The sequence below is a fragment of the Bos taurus genome, chromosome 9, assembly GCF_002263795.3.
Source record: "Bos taurus isolate L1 Dominette 01449 registration number 42190680 breed Hereford chromosome 9, ARS-UCD2.0, whole genome shotgun sequence".
NCBI lineage: Eukaryota > Metazoa > Chordata > Mammalia > Artiodactyla > Bovidae > Bos > Bos taurus.
This window is the reverse complement of record NC_037336.1, coordinates 15,256,820-15,277,969: the sequence shown is the minus strand read 5'-3', so window position 1 is coordinate 15,277,969 and position 21,150 is coordinate 15,256,820. Positions and strand designations below refer to the sequence as shown.

At 38.2% G+C, this 21,150-nt stretch overlaps 1 protein-coding gene across 9 annotated transcripts in view; it reads right to left on the bottom strand.

Moving 5' to 3' along the window:
- Positions 1-21,150, bottom strand: part of SENP6 (SUMO specific peptidase 6) — a 143,644-nt gene that overhangs the window by 107,838 nt on the left and 14,656 nt on the right. For 6 of the 9 annotated variants that reach the window (XM_005210668.5, XM_005210671.5, XM_005210669.5 and 3 more), the window contains exon 2: positions 1,485-1,578. In XM_005210668.5, the coding sequence (XP_005210725.1) occupies positions 1,485-1,578 (94 nt within the window). Of the gene's footprint in view, positions 1-577; positions 642-1,111; positions 1,177-1,484; positions 1,579-21,150 lie in introns of those variants that run through there. The other 3 variants (XM_059889767.1, XM_024996715.2, XM_059889766.1) reach the window with 3 other exon arrangements.

Genomic DNA, 21,150 nt, shown 5'->3' with positions numbered 1-21,150 from the left:
GAGAAATATCAAACCTTCACTGAGAATTATTGACCTCAGATTCTAAAAGACCAGAATCATGTATCTATTAACAGTTCATGTTAATCTGAACACAATGATAAACCAACTGTAATTTATAAATGAAGCATACAGAACAGGGAGCACCATAAAAGACACATTTTTATACATGACAAATATTCTATCAAATAAAGTAAAAATAAATCCTTCTGAAGACAACTCTGCTAAACTGTTTTTAGTTAAAATCTTAGCTATTAAAATAAAGATGTAAACTGTTTCAATATTGCTTGTATACAACTTTTTAAATGCTCTCCTACAAACATTTTACAAAAATGTTTAAAAAGTGGTACATTTTTAACTTAACATTTAACATCTTAACATTTAAAGGTGGTCTACTCAATTTCTGTAAATTTTTAACTTAACATTGAACATCTTAACATTCAAAGGTGGTCTAGTCAATTTCGGGTTTAATGCCAATTTGTCAAAACAACACCTAAGTAACAAACATCTGTAATAAAAAATAATCAGAAATAAAAAGAAAGAAGACCATAAAAATGCCAATTTTGAGTGAGAAACTTACTGGTTCAAAGTTCTCCTTCAAACAAAACTTAACTTCAAATTCAACATCTCACAGGTGAAGGCACCTAAAGTGGTAATGATGAACGGAGCTGCTGCCCAGACAGAAGGGAAGCGCCTACAATACTTAGCCAATATACTCTGAAAGACTTCTTGCATAAAATTTCTAAAAAGTACTTGCAGTTTTGGTAGAACTTAAGTGTATATATTTATGTATCTCTTAATTTGCTATTTGTTCTGGCCAGCAGAAACCAGATCAATAACCAAGAAACTAACAGCAATGCTAAATTTGTAATACAAATCTCATGACATGCAAAAGGTTGTATGAAAGCCATTTAAAAATCTACAGCAGTCACTCCAAGTACATTAACAGAGTATGATGAACGCTTCACTTAACTTCTGTCTGGGTCAACACCTGTGTTTAGCATTTATAGGGTTTCTGCTTTCTCTGGTAGCAATCTATGATGAACATGGTTGGGGATGGGGTTGGGGGTTGGGGAGAGTTTCAACTGCAAAGACAGACACTAAACTTTCTTACAAACTTCAGGAATCGTAATCTGCATTCATTCACTCCTGGTAAATGGTGGCTTTTCTTATCACTACCTGAACAGAGTGCCATATTAAAAAAAAAAAATAATGTCTTTAATAGGAAATCCACAATATGGTCAACTTTTAATCATAAGATTACATGTATAATATGTACATATTTATACATTGCAAAAGATTAAGAAATATAACCACATAATTATTTACCAATAAAACAATTGCTTTTTCTTTCCTTAATGCTATTGTAAGTCAATGTTTTCTTAAGAATATCACACTCTTAAAAATATTTCCATGGAATATAAATTGTTTTTCTAATGAAAGTTTCATTCTTATAAAATATCTGAGGGGGTAAAAAGAATTCTTACTCTTTATCTGTATCTCCTTCACTTTCTTCTCCATGATCAAAGCTCCAATTATTTTTAAAACCTCCATCTCTTTTAGATTCTGATCTAGCCAAAGCTGAAATAAAAACAAACTCAGATAAGTATTCATTAATAGAGCTATTCAATATAAAATAAAATTGAGCATTTGCCAAATTCTTTGCTTAGTCAAGATTTTCTTTTGTTTGCTTTTTGCCTACTGCCTCTAAGAGAAAAAGAACACATTAAAATCTGTTTATACACTTGTCCATATGTGTGAATGCGCTACAGAAAAAAGCTCAAATTCAGTAAAATATAATAAAAAATGTGGACAGGAAGACATGAATATGTATGAAATACATAAAAATCAACCCTGTATCTCCATATTTGATCACTGGTTCTAGAAATTAGTAACAATTTGCTTGCCTTATTAATGAGAACTAAATCCAGACCACCAGCCTTTTTACTACCTCAGCCAACCGTCTCTGCATTTTAACAGAAAAGAAATAAACCAAGGTTTTTTGGGTTAGCATCAGGGAGAGCTCAATGTTCAAAAAACCTCTCCAAATCAGAACACCAAACATGCTTAACTATGAGATTAAAATCATATAAATGCATGCCTGAAATATCCTGAAGCCATAAACAACTAGAAAGTGGGAACCTGAAAAATAAATGAAGTTCTGAAGGTGGCATTTATTTTAGAGCCACGTAACAAAAACCTGAGGCCTAGAGCTTAGCAAGATCACTTCTGGGGGGCCCAGCAAGATGAAAGGTCAGACTGAAGACCAGAAGGGCAACAATCCAACTGGCTGAACTAGTGCGGAAAAAAAACTTACTGAAGAAAGAGACGGCAGTGGGGGACGGGGGGGCATTGATAATTACAATATCATGCTGTTGGTTCTGGGTTCCGGGATTGAACTGAAGACAAACAGGGCTTCCCTGATGGCTCAGCACTTATAAAGAATCCACCAGCAATGCAGGCGACAAGTGTTTGATCCCTGGGTCGGGAAGATCCCCTAGAGGAAGAAAATGGCAACCCACTCCAGTATTCTTCCCTGGGAAAGCCCATGGACAGAGAAGCCTGGCGGGCTACAGTCCAAAGGGTCATAAAGAGTTGGACACGACTGAGAGACTATGCATTCATGCAAAGACAAATAAAGAATACCTCCGCTTCATGTTTAGGGAATACCTCAACATGAGCTCACAGTTACTCAGGTTTGGGACCAGAATTTTCATCACCTACATGGCCCAGAAGAGTCCATAATTAAAATGGAAAAGATGCACAATATCACAAAGATGTTAGGGAAGTGCAAAGCAAAAATATAATGAGATACTATTTCACATTTGTTAGGACAGCTATTTTTTTTAATGGAAAACAGTAAGTGTTGGTCAGGATGTGGAGAAACTGGAACTCTTATGCATTACCTGTGGGAATAGAAAATGGTACAGCCATTGTGGAAAATGCTTGGCAGTTCTTCAGAAAGTTAAACATAGAACTACTCTATGATCAGTGATCCTACTTCTAGAAATATACCCAGAAACAACTGAGAGCATGGACTCTGAAACTTGTACACCAAAGTTCACAGCAGCATTATTCACAGAAGTCAGAAGGTGGAAACAACCCAAATGTCCATCAGCAGATGAATGGATAAACAAAATGTGCTGTGTTCACAAATACACATACAGAGGATTATTTTCTGCCTTATTTTTTGAATTATAAAGAAACGAACTCTAACATACTACAACATGGATGAACCTTGAAAACAGGAGTAAAATGCTTTACCCATTTTAACTCATGGGGCTTCCCTGGTAGCTCAACTGGTAAAGAATACGCCTGCAATGCAGGAAACCTAGGTTCGATCCCTGGGTTGGGAAGATGCCCTGGAGAAGGGAACGGCTACCCACTCCAGTATTCGTGCCTGGAGAACTCCATGGACAGAGGAGCCTGGCAAGCTACAAGTCCATGGGGTCACAAAGAGAGACAACAGCAATTTTCACTTTCATTTTACTCATGCCAGACACAGAAGGACAATTACTGCATTATTCCATTTATATGATATATCTAAAAATAGGCAAATCCTGAGAGCAAGTAGAATAGAGGTTTCCAGGGGCTGAAGGGAGAGGAGAATGTAGAGTTATTTTTTAATGGGTACTGAGCTTTTGTCTGGGATGATGTGAAAGTTCTAGAAATGGATAGTGGTGATAGTTACATAACATTATGAATGTACTTAATGCCAATTTACATTTGTATATTTATAAACAGTTAAAACAATAAATTTTATGTTGTGTATATTTTCCCACAGTAAAAAACTGTAAAGGCTAAAACATAAGTACCAAAACCTCTAAATGACTAGCAGAATCAAATATAAATCTTCTCTAAAAAAACTAAAATGTCAATGTCTCAAAAAAATTCAAAAAATATGAGTTTACAACCAAAAATATTATGAAGTAGGTGGAAAGAAGTCATTATGAGCAAATCTGAAACCTCTTTACATGTATAATATACATAAATAAATAGCAGATAATAGGAGCAAGGTTTTTCTTTCAGAAAAAGAAGTTATAAATTAGCAAGAGAGGAGAGCTAGAATGAACTGTTCATTCTAGTGGTGCTAAGTTAGAGTAAGAAGTATCAGTATGAACTTATATTTATTTGATACACATACAGATGAATAGATACAGAAACAAATACAGACACCTACAAGTGATATCCTAGTAGCAACAAGCACGCTTACAACCAGATTTTATTTTCTGAATACCATTCTCCAATACAAGGAGCCAGAGCTCCCTAGAGAAATGACTGATTCTAGGATGAGGCAGGAAAAATACAAGGTAAGTCTGGAGTATTCTGTAGGGCCAGAAAGCAAGAAGGCGTTTAAAAAAAAAAAAAAGGATGGTGTAAAGTAATTAGCCTCCAATTAAAATAAATAAATTAAACAAAATAAAGGATGGGAAATTTCAAAAGGATTCAAGAACAACCTAAAAGAAATTCCCAATGACCAAAAGTGGAACAATTTTCACAAAAATAAATGATAACAGTACTGAATTATAATCCCCCTAATAAAATATTCATTATATAAATAACTGAATAAATAAATGGGGAGAAGGGACCCATCTTCCTTACAGAATTCCAAATAATACATATACAAACCCCTGCCTTTAAGAGACAGAACTTGTAATTGACTTCCAATGAGTCAACTACAGGAAAAGGTGACCAACAGTAAGAAATCTGATAATCACTACCTGCATGAAGTGAACATCAAAGTTAACATCAAAAGTGATGTTTTATTCATAGCATTCCCTTCATGGATCATAGCCTTGTCGTGGTGAAGGCACTTGCATAACTCAATGAAGCTATGAACCATGCTGTGCAGGGCCACCCAAGATGAACAGGTCACCATGGAGAGTTCTGAAAAAACGACTTCCACTGGAGGAGGGAATGACAAATCACTTCAATATTCTTGCCTTGAAAACTCCACGAACAGTATGAAAAGGCAAAAAAGATATGACACCTGGAGATAAGCCCCCCAGGTCAGAAAGTGCTCAATATGCTACTGGGAGATAGCACAGAAATAGCTCCAGAAAGAACAGAGGATGGGCCAAATGGAAATGACACACAGTTGTGCATATGCCTCGGGGTGAAAATAAAATCCGATGATGTAAAGAATACTGCATCGGAACCTGGAATCTTAGGACCATGAATCAAGGTAAATTGGACGTGGCCAAGCAGAGGCAGCAAGAGTGAACATCAACATTTTAGGTATCAGTGAACTAAAATGGATGGGAACAGGCATTTAATTCAGATGACCACTGTATCTACTACTGTGGACAAGAATGCCTTAGCAGAAGAGAGTCCAAGTGAACTCCTTATTGCAAAATTCAGGCTTAAATTGAAGAAAGTAAAGAAAACCACTAGGCCTTTCAGGTATAACTTAAATCAAATCCCTTATGATTATACAGTGGAGGTGATGAATAGATTCAAGTGATTAGATCTGGTGGAAAAGAGTGTCTGAAGAACTATGGATGGAGGTTCATAACACTGTACAGGAGGCAGTGACCAAAACCATCCCCAAGAAAAGGAAAGCAAGAGGGCAAAGTGGTTGTCTGAGGAGACTTTACAAATAGCTGAGAAAAGAGAACAAGCAAAAGGCAAGGGAGAAAGGGAAAAATATATCCAACAACACGCATAGAGAATAGCAAGGAGAGAGAAGAAAGTCTTCTTAAATGAACAATGTAAAGAAATAGAGGGAAACAAAAGAATGGGAGACTAGAGATCTCTTCAAGAAAATTGGAGATACCAAGGAAACATTTCATGCAAAGATGGGCATGATAAAGGACAGAAACGGTAAGGACCTAATAGAAGGAGAAGAGACTAAGAAGAGGTGGCAAGTATACATTGAAGAATTGTACAAAAAAAGTCTTAATGATCCAGATTACTGTGATGGTGTGCTTACTTACCTAGAGCCAGACATCCTGGAATGCAAAGTCAAGTGGGCCTTAGGAAGCATCACTATGAACAAAGCTAGTGGAGGTGATGGAATTCCAACTGAGCTATTATAAATCCTTAAAAATGATGCTGTTAAAGTCCTCCACTCAACATGCCAGCAAATATGGAAAACTCAGCAATGTCCACAGTACTGGAAAAGGTCAGTTTTCATTCTAATCCCAAAGAAAGGCAATGCCAAAGAATGTTCAAACTACCATACAGCTGCACTCATTTCCGGAGAAGGCAATGGCACCCCACTCCAGTACTCTTGCCTAGAAAATCCCACGGACGGAGAAGCCTGGTAGGCGGCAGTCCATGGGGTCGCACAGAGTCGGACATGACTGAGTGACTTCACTTTCACTTTTCACTTTCATACATTGGAGAAGGAAATGGCAACCCACTCCAGTGTTCTTGCCTGGAGAATCCCAGGGACAGGGAAGCCTGGTGGGCTGCTGTCTATGGGGTCGCACAGAGTTGGACACAACGGAAGTGACTTAGCAGCAGCAGCAGCAGTCATTTCACATGCTAGCAAGGTAATGTTCAATATTCTTCAAGCTAGGCTTCAACAATACGTGAACTGAGAAATTTTCAGATATACAAGCTGAGCTTACAAAAAGCAGAGGAACCAGAAATCAAACTGGCAACATTTGTTGGATTATAGAGAAAGCAAGGGAATCCCACAGAAACACCTACTTCTGTTTCATTAAATATAAAGCTTTGACTGGGTGGATCACAACAAACTGAAAAATTCTTAAAAGAGATTGGAGTACCAGACCACCTTACCTGCCTTCTGAGAAACTTGCATGCAGGTCAAGAAGCAAGTCAAAACCAGACATGGAACAACAGACTGGTTCAAAATTGACAAAGGAGTATGTCAAGACTGTATATTGTTACCCTGCTTATTTAACTTATATACAGGATACATCATGCAAAATGCCAGGTGGGATGAATTACAAGCTGGAATCAGCGTTGCTGAGTGAAGTATCAATAACCTCAGATATGCAGATAATACCATTCTAATGGTAAAAATCAAAGATAAACTAAAGAGCCTCTTGATTAGGGTGAAAGAGAGTGAAAAAGCTGGCTTAAAACTCAACATTCAGTCCCACCACTTCACGGCAACCAGAAGGGGAAAACGTGGAAACAGTGGCAGACTTTATCATCTTGGGCTCCAAAATCACTGCAGATGGTGACTGCACCCGTGAAATTAAAAGACGCTTTCTCCCTGGAAGGTAACCTATGACAAACCTAGACAACGGATTAAAAAGAAGAGACATCACTTTGCCAACAAAGGTCCGTATAGTCAAAGCCATGGTTTCTCCAGTAATCATGAATGGATGTAAGAGTTGGACCATAAAGAAGGCTGAGTGCCTAAGACTTTGGGCTTCTGAATTGTGTACTGGAAGACTTTTGAGAGCCCCTTGGATTGCCAGATCAAACCGGTCAACCCTAAAGGACACCAACCTGAATATTCACTGGAAGAACTGATGTTGAAACTGAAACTCCAATATTTTGGCCACCTCAGGTGAAGGCCGACTCATTGAAAAAGACCTTTATGTTAGAAAAGATTGAAAGCAAAAGGAAAAAGGGGCAACAGAGGGTGAGATGGTTGGAGAGCATCACAGACTCAATGTATGTGAGTTTGAGCAAACTCCGGGAGATGGTGAAGGACAGGGAAGCCTGGCGTGCTGCATTTCATGGGGTTGCAAAGAGTTGGACATGACTTAGGGACTCAACAACAACATTCATAGCACGTTTAATACGATGTGATGAAAATGTGACTTCAGCTCTCTGTTTTCTTCCCCAAAACCCATGTCAGTTTCGTCATGAGAACACATCAGATAAACCCAAACTGAGGAACATTTTAGGAAATCCTGACCAGGACAGTTTAAAACTGTTAAGGTTATGAAAAAAGAAGATTAAAGAAATCGACATGATCAGAAGAGACAAAGGTGACACGCCAACCAAATGCAATGTGGAGTCCTGGACTGGATCGTACAAAAGAAAAAAGACATTACTGAAATAACTAGTGAAATTCAAGGTCAAGTCTATAGTTTATGCCCTTGTTAATTTCCTAGTATTTACAAACATATGATTATCTAAGTCGGCAACATTAGGGGAAGATGGGTAAACAGTACAAAGCAACTATAACGTCTTTGAAACTTCTCTATAAATCTAAAATTATCCCTCCAAAATATTCAGAAACCAAATGTAAAATAAACCTGTGGTTTTTTTTAAAAAAAAGGGTTATGAAGAACGAAATAAACTCTGATGATTACTAGTCTATAAAGACTCCTAAATGCAGCAACCAGTATCTATCACTGAAAGCCACACAAGTTACCATAAAGGCCACTAAGTGAAAAACCAAGAGGTTTTTACATTGTGTACACCCTAAAGGAAACAGGGTTCTGTACACACAATTCTAACAAGTCTAATCATATCATTTCCTAATTGACAGCAGACTAGAACCTATAAATTAGTGAGAGAAAAATAACCTGATGAAAGTGATGATTGCCAATTAGAACAAAATTAATGATAAAAAACAAGCAAATTCTAAAAATATAAATTTTAGAGCAGCTTGCACTAAGGAAAAGAACTTTGAACCCTCAGAAATCCTTGAGAGTATCAGCACTTTTTGCTGTCCTGTTATGGTTGACACTCATAATGATCAGAGTGGAAGATTACATCCACTGTATTCTATTTATAAAGTTAAAGGAAATACAAAGGCTAAAGAGAGTTCTCCATTAAGCAACATAAATTAAATACTGCATTTTTCTCCATGCACCTCCACTAAAATGACAGTAATGAAACGAAAGGGGAAAATCAGAAACCTGTAAGAACAGAAAGAACCCAGAAAGAAGATAACAGCAGATGACTGATGTACCTAACTGATGAAAGATGAAAGTCTGATGGATGCATAGGAACTGATTTAGTTTGTCTACAGGAAAAAACAAACACCTGTGAGGGCACAAATATTACCAAACTGACAAAAGAAAAATTTTTGAATATTGCTATCAATAAAAGATAATTGAATTATTACAAATCTTTCTGAAAAGAAAAATTCAGACACAGAAGGCTTCTCCCATAATTTCTTTCAAGCTTTTAAAAAATACCAACAAATAGATCTAGACTTTCCCAGAAGAATAAAATTTTTAAAAAGGAACATTTTGCAGCTCATTTATTAAGTCAGAAGACTATCCCAAACCTGATAATAACATTTAAGGAAGGAAAATGCCATGAGAACATGCTCTCATGAAGATAGATATCTAACTCTAAATAAGATAACAGTAAATCAAATACAGCGATAATAATATATTACAACTAAGTACCGTTTATTCTAAAAGCGAGTTCACATTTGAAAATCATGAATGTGATTCACAAAATAAAAACTCAGCAAACTAAGTACAGAAGGAATAAAAGAAAAGAGTAACTACTGCACAAAACCCTTTGGAAAGCACTGTACCTTCTCGCCTTAAGCAGCATGAACAGTTCTATAACTATGTAGTGAAGGTCCTAGCTGGCACAGCATGGCGAGGGCAGAAAACGTCTGCAAGAGGTGAGGAAAGCAAACAAGAGGCAAACCCCTCATGTACACAGCCCCAGAGCTAAAAAACTGCAGGCACAAGGCATCTGAAGGTAAGAAGAAAATCTGATGTTTTTTTTTTTTTAAAGAACAAGTATTTAGTAGAATGTGAATTAACAAATATATAAGAAGGATACAACTGGAAAACCATAATTTGGGAACCATTATAATAAAAACTGATTAAAGCATACATCATCCAGGAATACTGAAGCTAATAAATGGAAAGAAGCTAATTCTAAGGGTGAAATCTGGTAAGAAATATGTTGTTATATTGTCTCAAAGTAGTTCCCCACAGGATATTAATTACAAAGGAGAATATAGTACCTTTCAGTGGAGAAACCTGGCAAAAACCATCTTAACTAAGTCATCAAAGATAATTTCACCAGTAAATAGGACAGAAGCTCATTACTGCGAAATTACTTATAAAAATGCATAACCTAAATCTAATCATTAGGAAGCATCAGACAAACTCAAAGTACAAAATAACTGTCAAGTTTATGGCTTCCCAGGTGGTGTAGTGGTAAAAAATCCTCCTGCCGATGCAGGATGCAAGTTCCATCCCTGGGTCAGGAAGATCCCCCTGGAGCAGAAATGGCAAACTGTTCAGAAGAATCTGCCTGCAATGCAGGAGACCCGGGTTTGATCCCTGGGTTGGGAAAATTCCCTGGAGAAAGGAATGGCTACTTACTCCAGTAGTGTTGTCTGGAGAATCCCGTGGAGAGAGGAGCCTGATGGGGGTTGCAAAGAGTGGGACATGACTGAGAGACTGAGTGCACACACACATCTGTTAAACATGTCAATGTAGAGAGAGACAAAGAAAGACTGGAATACTCTTCCAGATTAAAAAAGACAGAAGAAACATGACTAATAAATGCAGTAAGTGATCCTAAATTGGACGCGGAATCAGAATTTTTCTTTTTCCTAAAAGAACACTTTAGGTCAACTAGTAAAAATTGAAATAAAGTCTGTAGATTAGACAATAGTATTATATTAGTGTTAATTTTCTGATTTTGATAACTACACTGTAGTAATTTAAGAGGATCTATAGTTCAAAAAACATGAAGAAGAGGCAGGACAATGAAGTAAGTTGGGGTAATGAGCAGTGTGCCTGAAATTTATTTTCAAATAGTTCAGGGGAAAAAAAGTAAGCATATATAAACATATACAGTTAGAGAGAGAATACAATAAAGCAATGATGGTAAATATCAATACTTGGAGAAATAAGGGCAAACGAAAATTCTTTCTACTAATCTTACAACTACCACAGTACCTTGGTAGGAAAGTCTCAACTGTAAATTGATGAACTGTTGGAGGTTCAGTATTTACATGTCTGAGGATTAAAACTCCAGAGGCACCCAGTCATAAGAGGGGGTCCCACTCTCGCGAGTCTCACCTTCAGGAGCGTGACCAGGTTCTCCCAGTAAACACTGGAGAAAAATCCAACCCCACCCCACCCTCCCCTTCCATCTGGGAAAGGGAAAAAGGAACCATTTTGAAATGCAAGAGAGGACTCTGTTCTTAACAAGGCCTCAGGAGTAAGAAAGAGCCTAACCTACACAAGTTATATTAAACTGACACAACTCCTACTGGGAGAAGGGAGATACCAAACACCAGCCCATTCTAGCCATCCCATCCCACCTAAAAGTAGAAAAAAACACAGAAACACGTGTAAAGTTCACAGTTTAGAGGCCTAGGCTCATGCAACTGAAGATCAGACCCAATCCCAGGACTGTAGAATGCTTCCTCTTACCCGAAAACCTGTAGTTCCTTTTACCCAGAATATCATGTCCAGGTATCAGGAAAAAAATTATTAAGACATACTAAAAGGCAAAAAACACAATTTGATGTGATAAACAAGCATCAAGGCAGACATGGCATGGATGTTGGAATTATCAAGCTGGGAATTTAAACAACTGTGATTACTCTGCTAAGGGCTCTAAATGGTTAAAGCAGACAGTACAGCAGACAGTTAATTAACAAATTAACACCTCTGCAATGTAAGCAGAGGTGAAAATCCTAAGAACCAAAAATTAATGCTAGAAATAAAAATATGTAACCTCTGATGAGCTTAATAGTAGATTGGACACAGCTAAGGAAAGAATCTCTGAACTTGAGTATATCAGTGAAAGGGAAAGTGAAAGCTGCTCAGTCGTGTCCGACTCTTTGTGACCCCATGGACTACACAGTCCATGGAACTCTCCAGGCCAGAATACTGGAGTGGGTAGCCTTTCCCTTCTCCAGGGGATCTTCCCAACCCAGGGATCAAACCCAGGTCTCCCGCATTGCAGGCAGATTCTTTACCAGCTCAGCCACAAGGGAAGCCTAAGAATAATGGAGTGGGTTGCCATTTCCTTCTCCAGTGGATCTTCCCGACCAAGGAATCAAACCGGGGTCTCCTGCATTTGCAGGCGGATTCTTTACCAACTGAGCAATCAGGGAAACCAAAGAGAACTGACTGAAGGGGGGCAAAAAAAGAAACAACGCCCAAGGGTTGTGGGAGAAGTACAAAAGGTGTGTCCTATGTTTAATAGAAACACTAGAAGGAGAATAAAGAAAGGAACAGGAAAAATATTTGAAACAACAAAAGAGTGAGAATTTCCCCAAATTAACATCAGACAACAAACCACAGATCCAGGAAGTTCTGAGGCAGAATAAATCTAAAAAACTACACCAAGGTGTCAGCTACATATTGGCACTTGCCAAGAACATCTGCCAGCAACTGAACAACAAGGGCCTTTGCCACCTGCCTCTGCAGAGACTGACCCCTGTGCTGCTGTGGCTGCTGACCTTCAGCACCACCGAGGAGAACCCACCAGGGTGGAGAGTGAGGAACTCTGTGCTCCAGGGAACCTGGTGTAACAGATCTTCAGACAATTAGGTATTCTCAGGAACTGACTTCACGATCCAAATCCTTGCATCTCTCCTCATATCTAGAAAAGCACTAAATCCCCTTCATGGTGACATCAGCTCCTTGTGACTAGCAGAAAACCTTTCGTAAAATAAGCACTTGATTGCGCTGAACTCCCTTTTCAGCAAAATCTTATACACTGACCATCCCCCATTACCGCTTTGAATCAGTCTCTCAGAGCTATCTGAGGTGCTGTCTCCCAGGCTGCAGTCCTCATTTAGCCTCAAACAAAACTTAACTCACAGCTCTCACATTGTGCATCTTTTTAGTCGACACAGGCGTATCATTTGCAAACCACAGGCAGAGATAGGATGGGGGAGGGGTGGGCGGGTGATGCTGAAAGACGCCCGGGGGTGGGGCGGGGAACCCCCCCCCCACACACACACCCCACACACACACACACACACCACACACACCCCCACCAACCACACACACACACACACACCAACCACCAACCACACACACACACCAACCACCAACCACACACACATACACACCAACCACCAACCACACACACATACACACACACACACACACCAGCCACACACACACACACACACACTACCTAAAAAGGACCAAAGGTAAGAACTGTAACTGAATTCTCCTCGGAAATTATGCAAACAAGACAGGAGAGTGAAACAGTATAAAGTACGGGGCGGGGGGCCTCTGGGTCTCTGTACCCTGTGATATTATTTTTCAGTGTGTTAAGTCGCTTCAGTCATGTCCGACTCTGTGCCAACCTAACCAGGCTCCTCTACCATGGGATTCTCCAGGCAAGAAAACGGAGTGGTTTGCCATTCCCTTCTACAGGTAGTAAAGGAAAAATAAGACTTAGACAAATATCCAGAGAACTTGCTGCTGTTTTGCAAATTTTTTTTTTAAGTTTTTCAAAGGGAAGAAAAATGATGTAGGTTAGAAATCTGAATGTATATAAAGAAAGACTATCAAGAAGGAATAAGTGAAGATAAAATTAAAACTTCAATTTTTCTTATTTCCAGTAGCAGGTAATAGTTTGCTGAAAATAATATAAACAAGGTATTTGATTATATATCTTCTGTGTTGTATTTACAGATACAGATTGGGAAGAAAGAAATAAAACTTTGTAGATGACATGATCATCTAGGTAGAAAATCCAAATCACTCAAAAAAAAAAACAAAACAAAACACAACACCCTCTTGGAACTAAAAAACAAATACAGTAAAGCCGCAGGATACAAGGTTAATACAAAAAATTACACTTTCCTATATACCAATAATGAACAAGGTGAATGTGAAATTAAAAACACAGTAACACTGACATTAGCACCCAAAACATGAAATACTTAGCTATAAAGCTAACAAAATACATATAAAATCTACACAGGGGAAACTACAAACTCTGATGGATGAAATCAAAGAAAAACTAAATAAATGGAGAGATACTTTGAGTTCACAGATGGGAAGATTCAATACCGTCAAGATGTCAGTCCTTTCTAACTCTATAAATTCAATGCAACTGCAGTCCAAGTGTTAGCAAGTTATTTTATGAATGTTAAGGAACTGATTCTAAAGTTTATATGGAAAGGAAAAAGATTCAGAATAGCCATCACAATATCTGTTTAGTCCGAGTCTTTTTGTGACTCCGACTGTAGCCCACCAGGCTCCTCTAACCATGGGATTTCCCAGCTAAGAATACCGGAGTGGGTTGCCATTTTCTTCTTCCGTGGATCTTCCCAACCCAGGGATCAAACCTGCATCTCCTGCATTACAGCTGAATTCTTTACCACTGAGTCACCAGGGAAGCCCAATCACAATGTTTAAGAACAAATCTGGAGCACAGACACCACCTGACTTCAAAGACTTATAAAGGCATAGTAATCAAGTCAGAGTAGTATCTGCAGAAGAACAAGTAAATGAGTGGAAAAGCATACAGAGCCCAGAACAGAGCCACATAAATATAGTCAACTGTTGCTTTTCAAGGCTGGAAAGGCCAACACAATAGAGCAAAAGATAATCTTTTTGAAAAATGGTGCACGTTCACATGCAAAGTAATGAATCTCGACACAGACCTTACGCCGCTCACAAAAATTAAAGCAAAAAAAACTAATTCAAAATGGATCACAGACCTAAGTGTAAAGTATACAACTACAAAACTCCTAGAAGATAACACAGGAGAAAATCTAGTTGGTATGGAGATGACTCTTTAGCTAAAACACCAAAGGTATAATCCACGAAAGAAAGAATTGATAAACTGGACTTCATTACAGTTAAAAACTTTTGCTCTGTCAAGAAAACCAGAAAACAGGCCACAGAGTGGGAGAAAATATCTGCAAAAAAAACAAATCTGATAAAGGACTTTATCCAAAATATACATAAAATTCAATGATTAAAAAAAACCTGATTAAAAAATAAGTCAAAGACCTTAACAGACACCTTACCAAAGAAGATACAGACATGGCAAATGAGCATATGAAAAGATTCTTCACATCATATGTCATACGGGAAATGCAAACTAATGAGATACCACTACCCATCCATTAAAATCGACAAAATCGGGAACCCTAACACCAAATGCGGTGAGGGTGCGGCACAAGCACACTCATTCACTGCTGGGGAGAATACAGAACAGTACAGGTTTAGTTTCTTACAAGGCAAAATGCACTGTTACCATATGGTTCACAACTACACTCCTCGATATTTACCCACAGGAGCAAAAAACTAATATCCACACTGAATCCGCACCCAGATATTTACAGCAGCTTCATCATAACTGGCAAAACTTGGAAGCAACCAAGATAGCCTTCAGTAGGTAGGTGGATGAACAAACTGTGGTGAATTCCATGAAATATTATTTGGGGGAAAAAAAAGAAGGAGTTGCCAAGTCATGAAACGACATGGAGGATGAAACAACCTTAAATGCCTATCACTCAGTGAAAACAAAACAAAACAAAACCCAGAAAAGTAAACCCACTGTATGACTTCACCTAAATGGCACTGTGAATAGGCAAAACTATGGAGACAGTAAAAAGCTCAGTAGTTGCCAGGGTGAGGTGGGTGTGGGGGATGGAGGGATGAACATACAGGTAGAACGATGAAGATTTTTACGGCAATGAAAATACTCTGGGATACAATAAAGATGGTACATGTCATTATACACTTGTCCCAACTCACAGACTACACCACACAATGTGCAGTCTATGGGTGAACCATAGTGTAAACTATGCACTCTTGAGAGGCTATGATGTGGCAACGGAGGGTTATCAATTGCAGCAGCCGTACCACTCTGGTAAGAGATGTTGATATTGGTGAAGGCTATGCATGTGTTGGGGTGGGAGGTATATGGCAAATCTCTGTACCTTCCTCTCTCAATTTGCTGAGAACCTAAAACTTCTCTTTAAAAAACGAGTAAAAAAAATAAGTAAACCTTTTGCATAGTTAGGAAAAAAAAGTCCTCCCTGCCCAGTTTTATTTTTTATTGGAATATAATTGCTTTACAATGTTATGTCACCTTCTGCTGCACAAGGAAGTGAATCAACTGTATGTAAAATATATCTCCCCTCCCTCATAAACCTCCCTTCCCCACCCCATCCCACCTCTCTAGGTCATCACAGAGCATTGAGCTGAGTTTCCCATGCTTTAAGCCAGGATTTTACGCATGGTAATGTATACATGCCAATCCTACTCTCCCAACTAATCCCCCCGCCGTGTCCACCTCTGTTCACCATGTCCGCATCTCTACTCCTCCTCTGGAAATAAGCTCATCTGTACCATTTTTCCAGAGAAGGCAATGGCACCCCACTCCAGTACTCTTGCCTGGAAAATCCAATGGACGGAGGAGCCTGGTGGGCTGCAGTCCATGCGGTCACGAAGAGTCGGACATGACTGGACGACTTCACTTTCACTTTCACACATTGGAGAAGGAAATGGCAACCCACTCCAGTGTTCTTGCCTGGAGAATCCCAGGGACAGGGGAGCCTGGTGGGCTGCCATCTATGGGGTCGCACAGAGTTGGACACGACTGAAGCAACTTAGCAGCAGCAGCAGCAGTACCATTTTTCCAGATTCTACATATATAAATATATGCGGAATGCATATATATTCCACATATATGCGTTTATATATGATATCTGTTTTGCTTTTTCTGACTTCCTTCCCTCTGCATGACAGACTCCAGGTTCATTCCTGTCCAGCTTCACTGAGTTATAACTGAACAACACTGTGTAAGTTCAAGGTGTACAGCATAATGACTTGACTTAAATATACTGTGAAATAACCTGTATGCCGGTCAATTACCATAATATGCTCAGTTAACAACTATCATCTCATACAGATGAAATAAAGAAAAGGAAGGGAAGGAAGAAAACAAAGAAAGTTTTTTTCCTTGTGATGAGAACTCTTAGGATTTACTTTAACTTCTAAATAAGTCAAACTACCACACAATTGCACTCATTCCACATGCTAGCAAGGTCATGCTCAAAATCCTTCAAGCCAGGCTTCAACAGTACATGAACCAAGAACATTCAGATGTACAAGCTGGATTTAGAAAAGGCAGAGGAACCAGAGATCAAATTGCTAACATCCACTGGATCATCGAAAAAGCAAGAGAGTTCCAGAAAAATATCTACTTCTGATTCACTGACTATGCTGAAGCCTTTGACTGTGTGGATCACAAATAACTGGAAAATTCTTCCAGACCACCTCACCTGCCTCTGGACAAACCTGTATGCAGGTCAAAAAGCAACAGTTTGAACCAGACATGGAACAACGGACCGGTTCCAAATTGGGAAAGGGGTACATCAAGGCTATATATTGTCACCCTGCTTATTTAACTTATATGCAGAGTACATCATGAGAAACACCAGGCTGGATGAAGCACAAGCAGGAATCAAGACTGCCAGGAGAAATATCAATAACCTCAGATATGTAGATGACACCACCTTTATGGTAGACTGTGAAGAGGAATTAAACAGCCTCTTGATGAAGGTAAAAGGAGAGAGAAAAAGCTTGCTTAAAACTCAATATTCAGAAAACAAAGATCATGGCATCTGATCCTATCACTTCATGGCAAATAGATGGGAAAACAATGGAAACAGTGACAGACTTTTTATTTTGGGGGGCTCCAAAATCACTGCAGATGGTGACTGCAGCCATGAAATTCAAAGACACCTGCTCCTTGGAAGAAAAGCTATGACAAATCTAGACAGTGTATTAAAAAGCAGAGACATTACTTTGCAAACAAAGGTCTATCTAGTCAAAGCTACGGTTTTTCCAGTAGTCATGTACGGATGGACTGGACAATAAAAAAGGCTGAGAGCCAAAGAACTGATACTTTTAAATTGTGGTGCTAGAGAAGACTCTTGAAAGCCCTTCGGACAGCAAGGAGATCAAACCAGGCAATCCTAAAGGAAATCAGTCCTGAATATTCATTTTAAGGACTGATGCTGAAGCTTCAATATTTTGGCCACCTGATGTGAAGAGCCGACTCATTGGAAAAGACCCTGAGGCTGGGAAAGACTGAAAGCGGGAGGAGGAGACGACAACAGAGGATGAGATGGCTGGATGGCATCACTGACTCAATGCATGTGAGTTTGAGCAAACTCCAGGATATACTGAAGGACAGGGAAGCCTGGTATGCTGCAGTCCATGGGGTTGCAGAGTTGGACACAGACTGAGCGACTGAACAACAATTATGTCATAGAGGACTATTAACTATAACCATCCATAATTTTTTACATTACAACCTCAGTACTTACCTAACCTAAAACTGGAAGTTTGGACCTTGGACTACCCTCATCCAAGTCCCCTACCTCCCTTGCCCTACCTCTAGAATCGCACATCTGATCTTTTTTTTTCTGAGTTTGGGATTTTTTGTTGTTTCGTTTTAAACCTTTTTTTTTTTTTTAAAGATTACACATATAAGTGGGATCACACAGTATTCTTATTTCACTAAGCAAAATGATCTCAGGGTCCACCCACGTTGTCACATATGGTAGGATTTCATGTCTAAATAATATTCCACTGTATATATATCCACATCTTTATCCACTGATGGACACTTAAGATTGTTTCCATGTCTTGGCTATTATAAATAACACTGCTATGAATTGGGGGCACAGATATCTCTTCAACATAGTGTTTTTGTTTCCTTTAAATATATTCCTGTAAGTAGAATTACTAGATCATAAGATCGCTGTACTTTTAATCTCCCGAAGAACCTCCATACTGTTTTCTACAGGGGCTGTACCAGTTTTACAATCCCAACTCCAATGCATGGTTACCATGGTTTCATGATAATCATTCTACAAGGCATAAGATGATATGGTGGCTTCATTCACATTTTCCTAGTAATTAGTGATGCTAAGCACCTTTTCATGTATCTGTTGTCCATTTGTAGGCCTTCTTTGGAAAAAATGTCTATTCAAGTCCTTTGTCTATTTTTGGTTCAATTATTTGGAGGTTTTGCTACCGAGTTTTATGAGTTCTTTTTATATTCTGGATATTAACCCCACTATCAGATTCGGAAGTATTTAATAAAGTCTTTTTAAAAACCTTTTTTTAAATGTAAAGAAAACATAAGAAACAGATACACTAAAGTAGATTTTCAAATTCTGTTACCCTAGCCTGGATAACTTATCACTCTGCTAATAATAAAAACCAAAGAAATGAACAGTAATTAATAAAAAAAACAGGTAAAGTTACAAGAGACCAATAAGACCTAAATTTCATGTATCACAAAAACTGTAAGACATTAAGAAAAAAAAACCAAAACACTGTTTTTAAAATGTGCTCATAAAATTATTCTATGCATTAAAAAATAAGCAATAATTTTATAAGATGTATAAATTTATATACATCTTATGTATATATGTGCATATGTATATATATATATACATACATATATCATATGTATATATGAGCATAAGATGTATGCTCAATACATGTAATTCAACCAAGGTTTACTACCCAGACTATATAAAGAACCCCAACATTCCAACAGAAAACAAAATGTGCAGAAGACATGAGCAATTAAGAATAGAGGAAATATACACAAATTAACCTAAAAACAAAAAGAAACTTATAGATTACCTTTTTAGTTTACTCAAGCACAAGTGAACAGAACAGGGATTAACTCTAGGTTGGCACTCAATATTTTAATACTGCATGAACAATGAGTAAATTTTTAAAATACAGCAATAAAGATACTCAACCTAACTATAAACAGGGGTATTACAAATTCAAATCACCATCCGATAAACCCCTTCAGACTGGCAAAAACTAAAACATCAGACATTCTTAAGTGGGTGATGATGTGTATAAACAGGAAGTCTTAAAAAGTGCTAGTGAAAGCACTTTGGAGATCAATTTGGCAGTATCTAGGGTGAAGCTGAAATAATACATGACCCAATAATTCCAATGCTAAGAAATACTCTAGATCAGATGTAAACAAAGTATGGCCAGCCAACTCTGGCCAGCTGCTTGATTTTACAAGGCCCTTGAGTTAAGAATATGGCTTTTACATTTTTAAAACACTCTTCCCTGGTGGCTCATATAGGAAAGACTCCACCTGCAATACAGGAGACCCAGTTTCATTTCCTGGGTTAGGGAAGATCCCCTGGAGAAGGGAATGGCTACCCACTCCAGCATTCTTGCCTGGAGAATTCCATGGACAGAGGAGTCTGGCAGGCTACATTCCATGGGGTTGCAAAAAGTCGGACGTTACTGACGACTAACACTTTCACTTCACTTTTCACTTCAGCGGGGAAAAACAACAAATCAAACAAGAAAGATGTTTCATGTTACAAGAAAATCATATAAAATTCAAATTTCAGTGTCTATAAAAGTTTTACTGGCACACAGCCACCCTCATTTGCTTATGCATTATCTATAACTACCTTCTTGCTAAACTGGCAGCACTGCTTGAAATGCAAAGTGTAAGATATTCACTATCTGGCCCTTTACAGAAAAACTTTGCTGACCTCTGCTCCAAAGAAACACACACATGTGCACAGGGAAATGTACTTTAAAAAAGTTCATAGTAGCAATATGAGACATCCTAAGACATTCATACTCGCAATGTATGTAAAAGTACAAAAATCAGATACAACCTAACTTCCACAAGAAAAGGAAATGCATAAATATAATGCAGTATACATTCATACTATGAAAAAGAAATAGAGCTATTCTTATCAACATTATTTAATTTCTCAATGCGGTAAGAATGAAAAGTTACAGAAGAATATAGTATGGCATGATGTACAATATATTCTAACAATCTGTACGGGTACACAGGTTGAAAGACATATACATAAAGTACAAAGCAATGTACAGGAATAACTACCAAACAGAGGTTGGTGATTCCACCTGGAGTGGAGGCAGGAAGATGCAAAAACCAAAGGGTTCAGCCCAGCTTCACTGTAGCTAACACTCTACTAACACTGGATTAGTAATGTTTTCTTTAGGCGAGGAATTAGAGTATGAGTTTTTGCTCTATTATTCCTTATATTCCACACAGACATGAAGTATTTCCTAATAATTTTTTAAACTGTCACTGGTAACATTTTAAAATAATAAAAAATAGAATTTTAAAAAAAGTATCACTGACACAGAAGTTAACTTCTGCAAATTAGAAATATAAAAGCAATAACAGAAAACCTAAAGAGAGAATTAAATGCAAAGATCAGGAAATCTCCAGCTTCCCAGTGACTCAAACGGTAAAGAA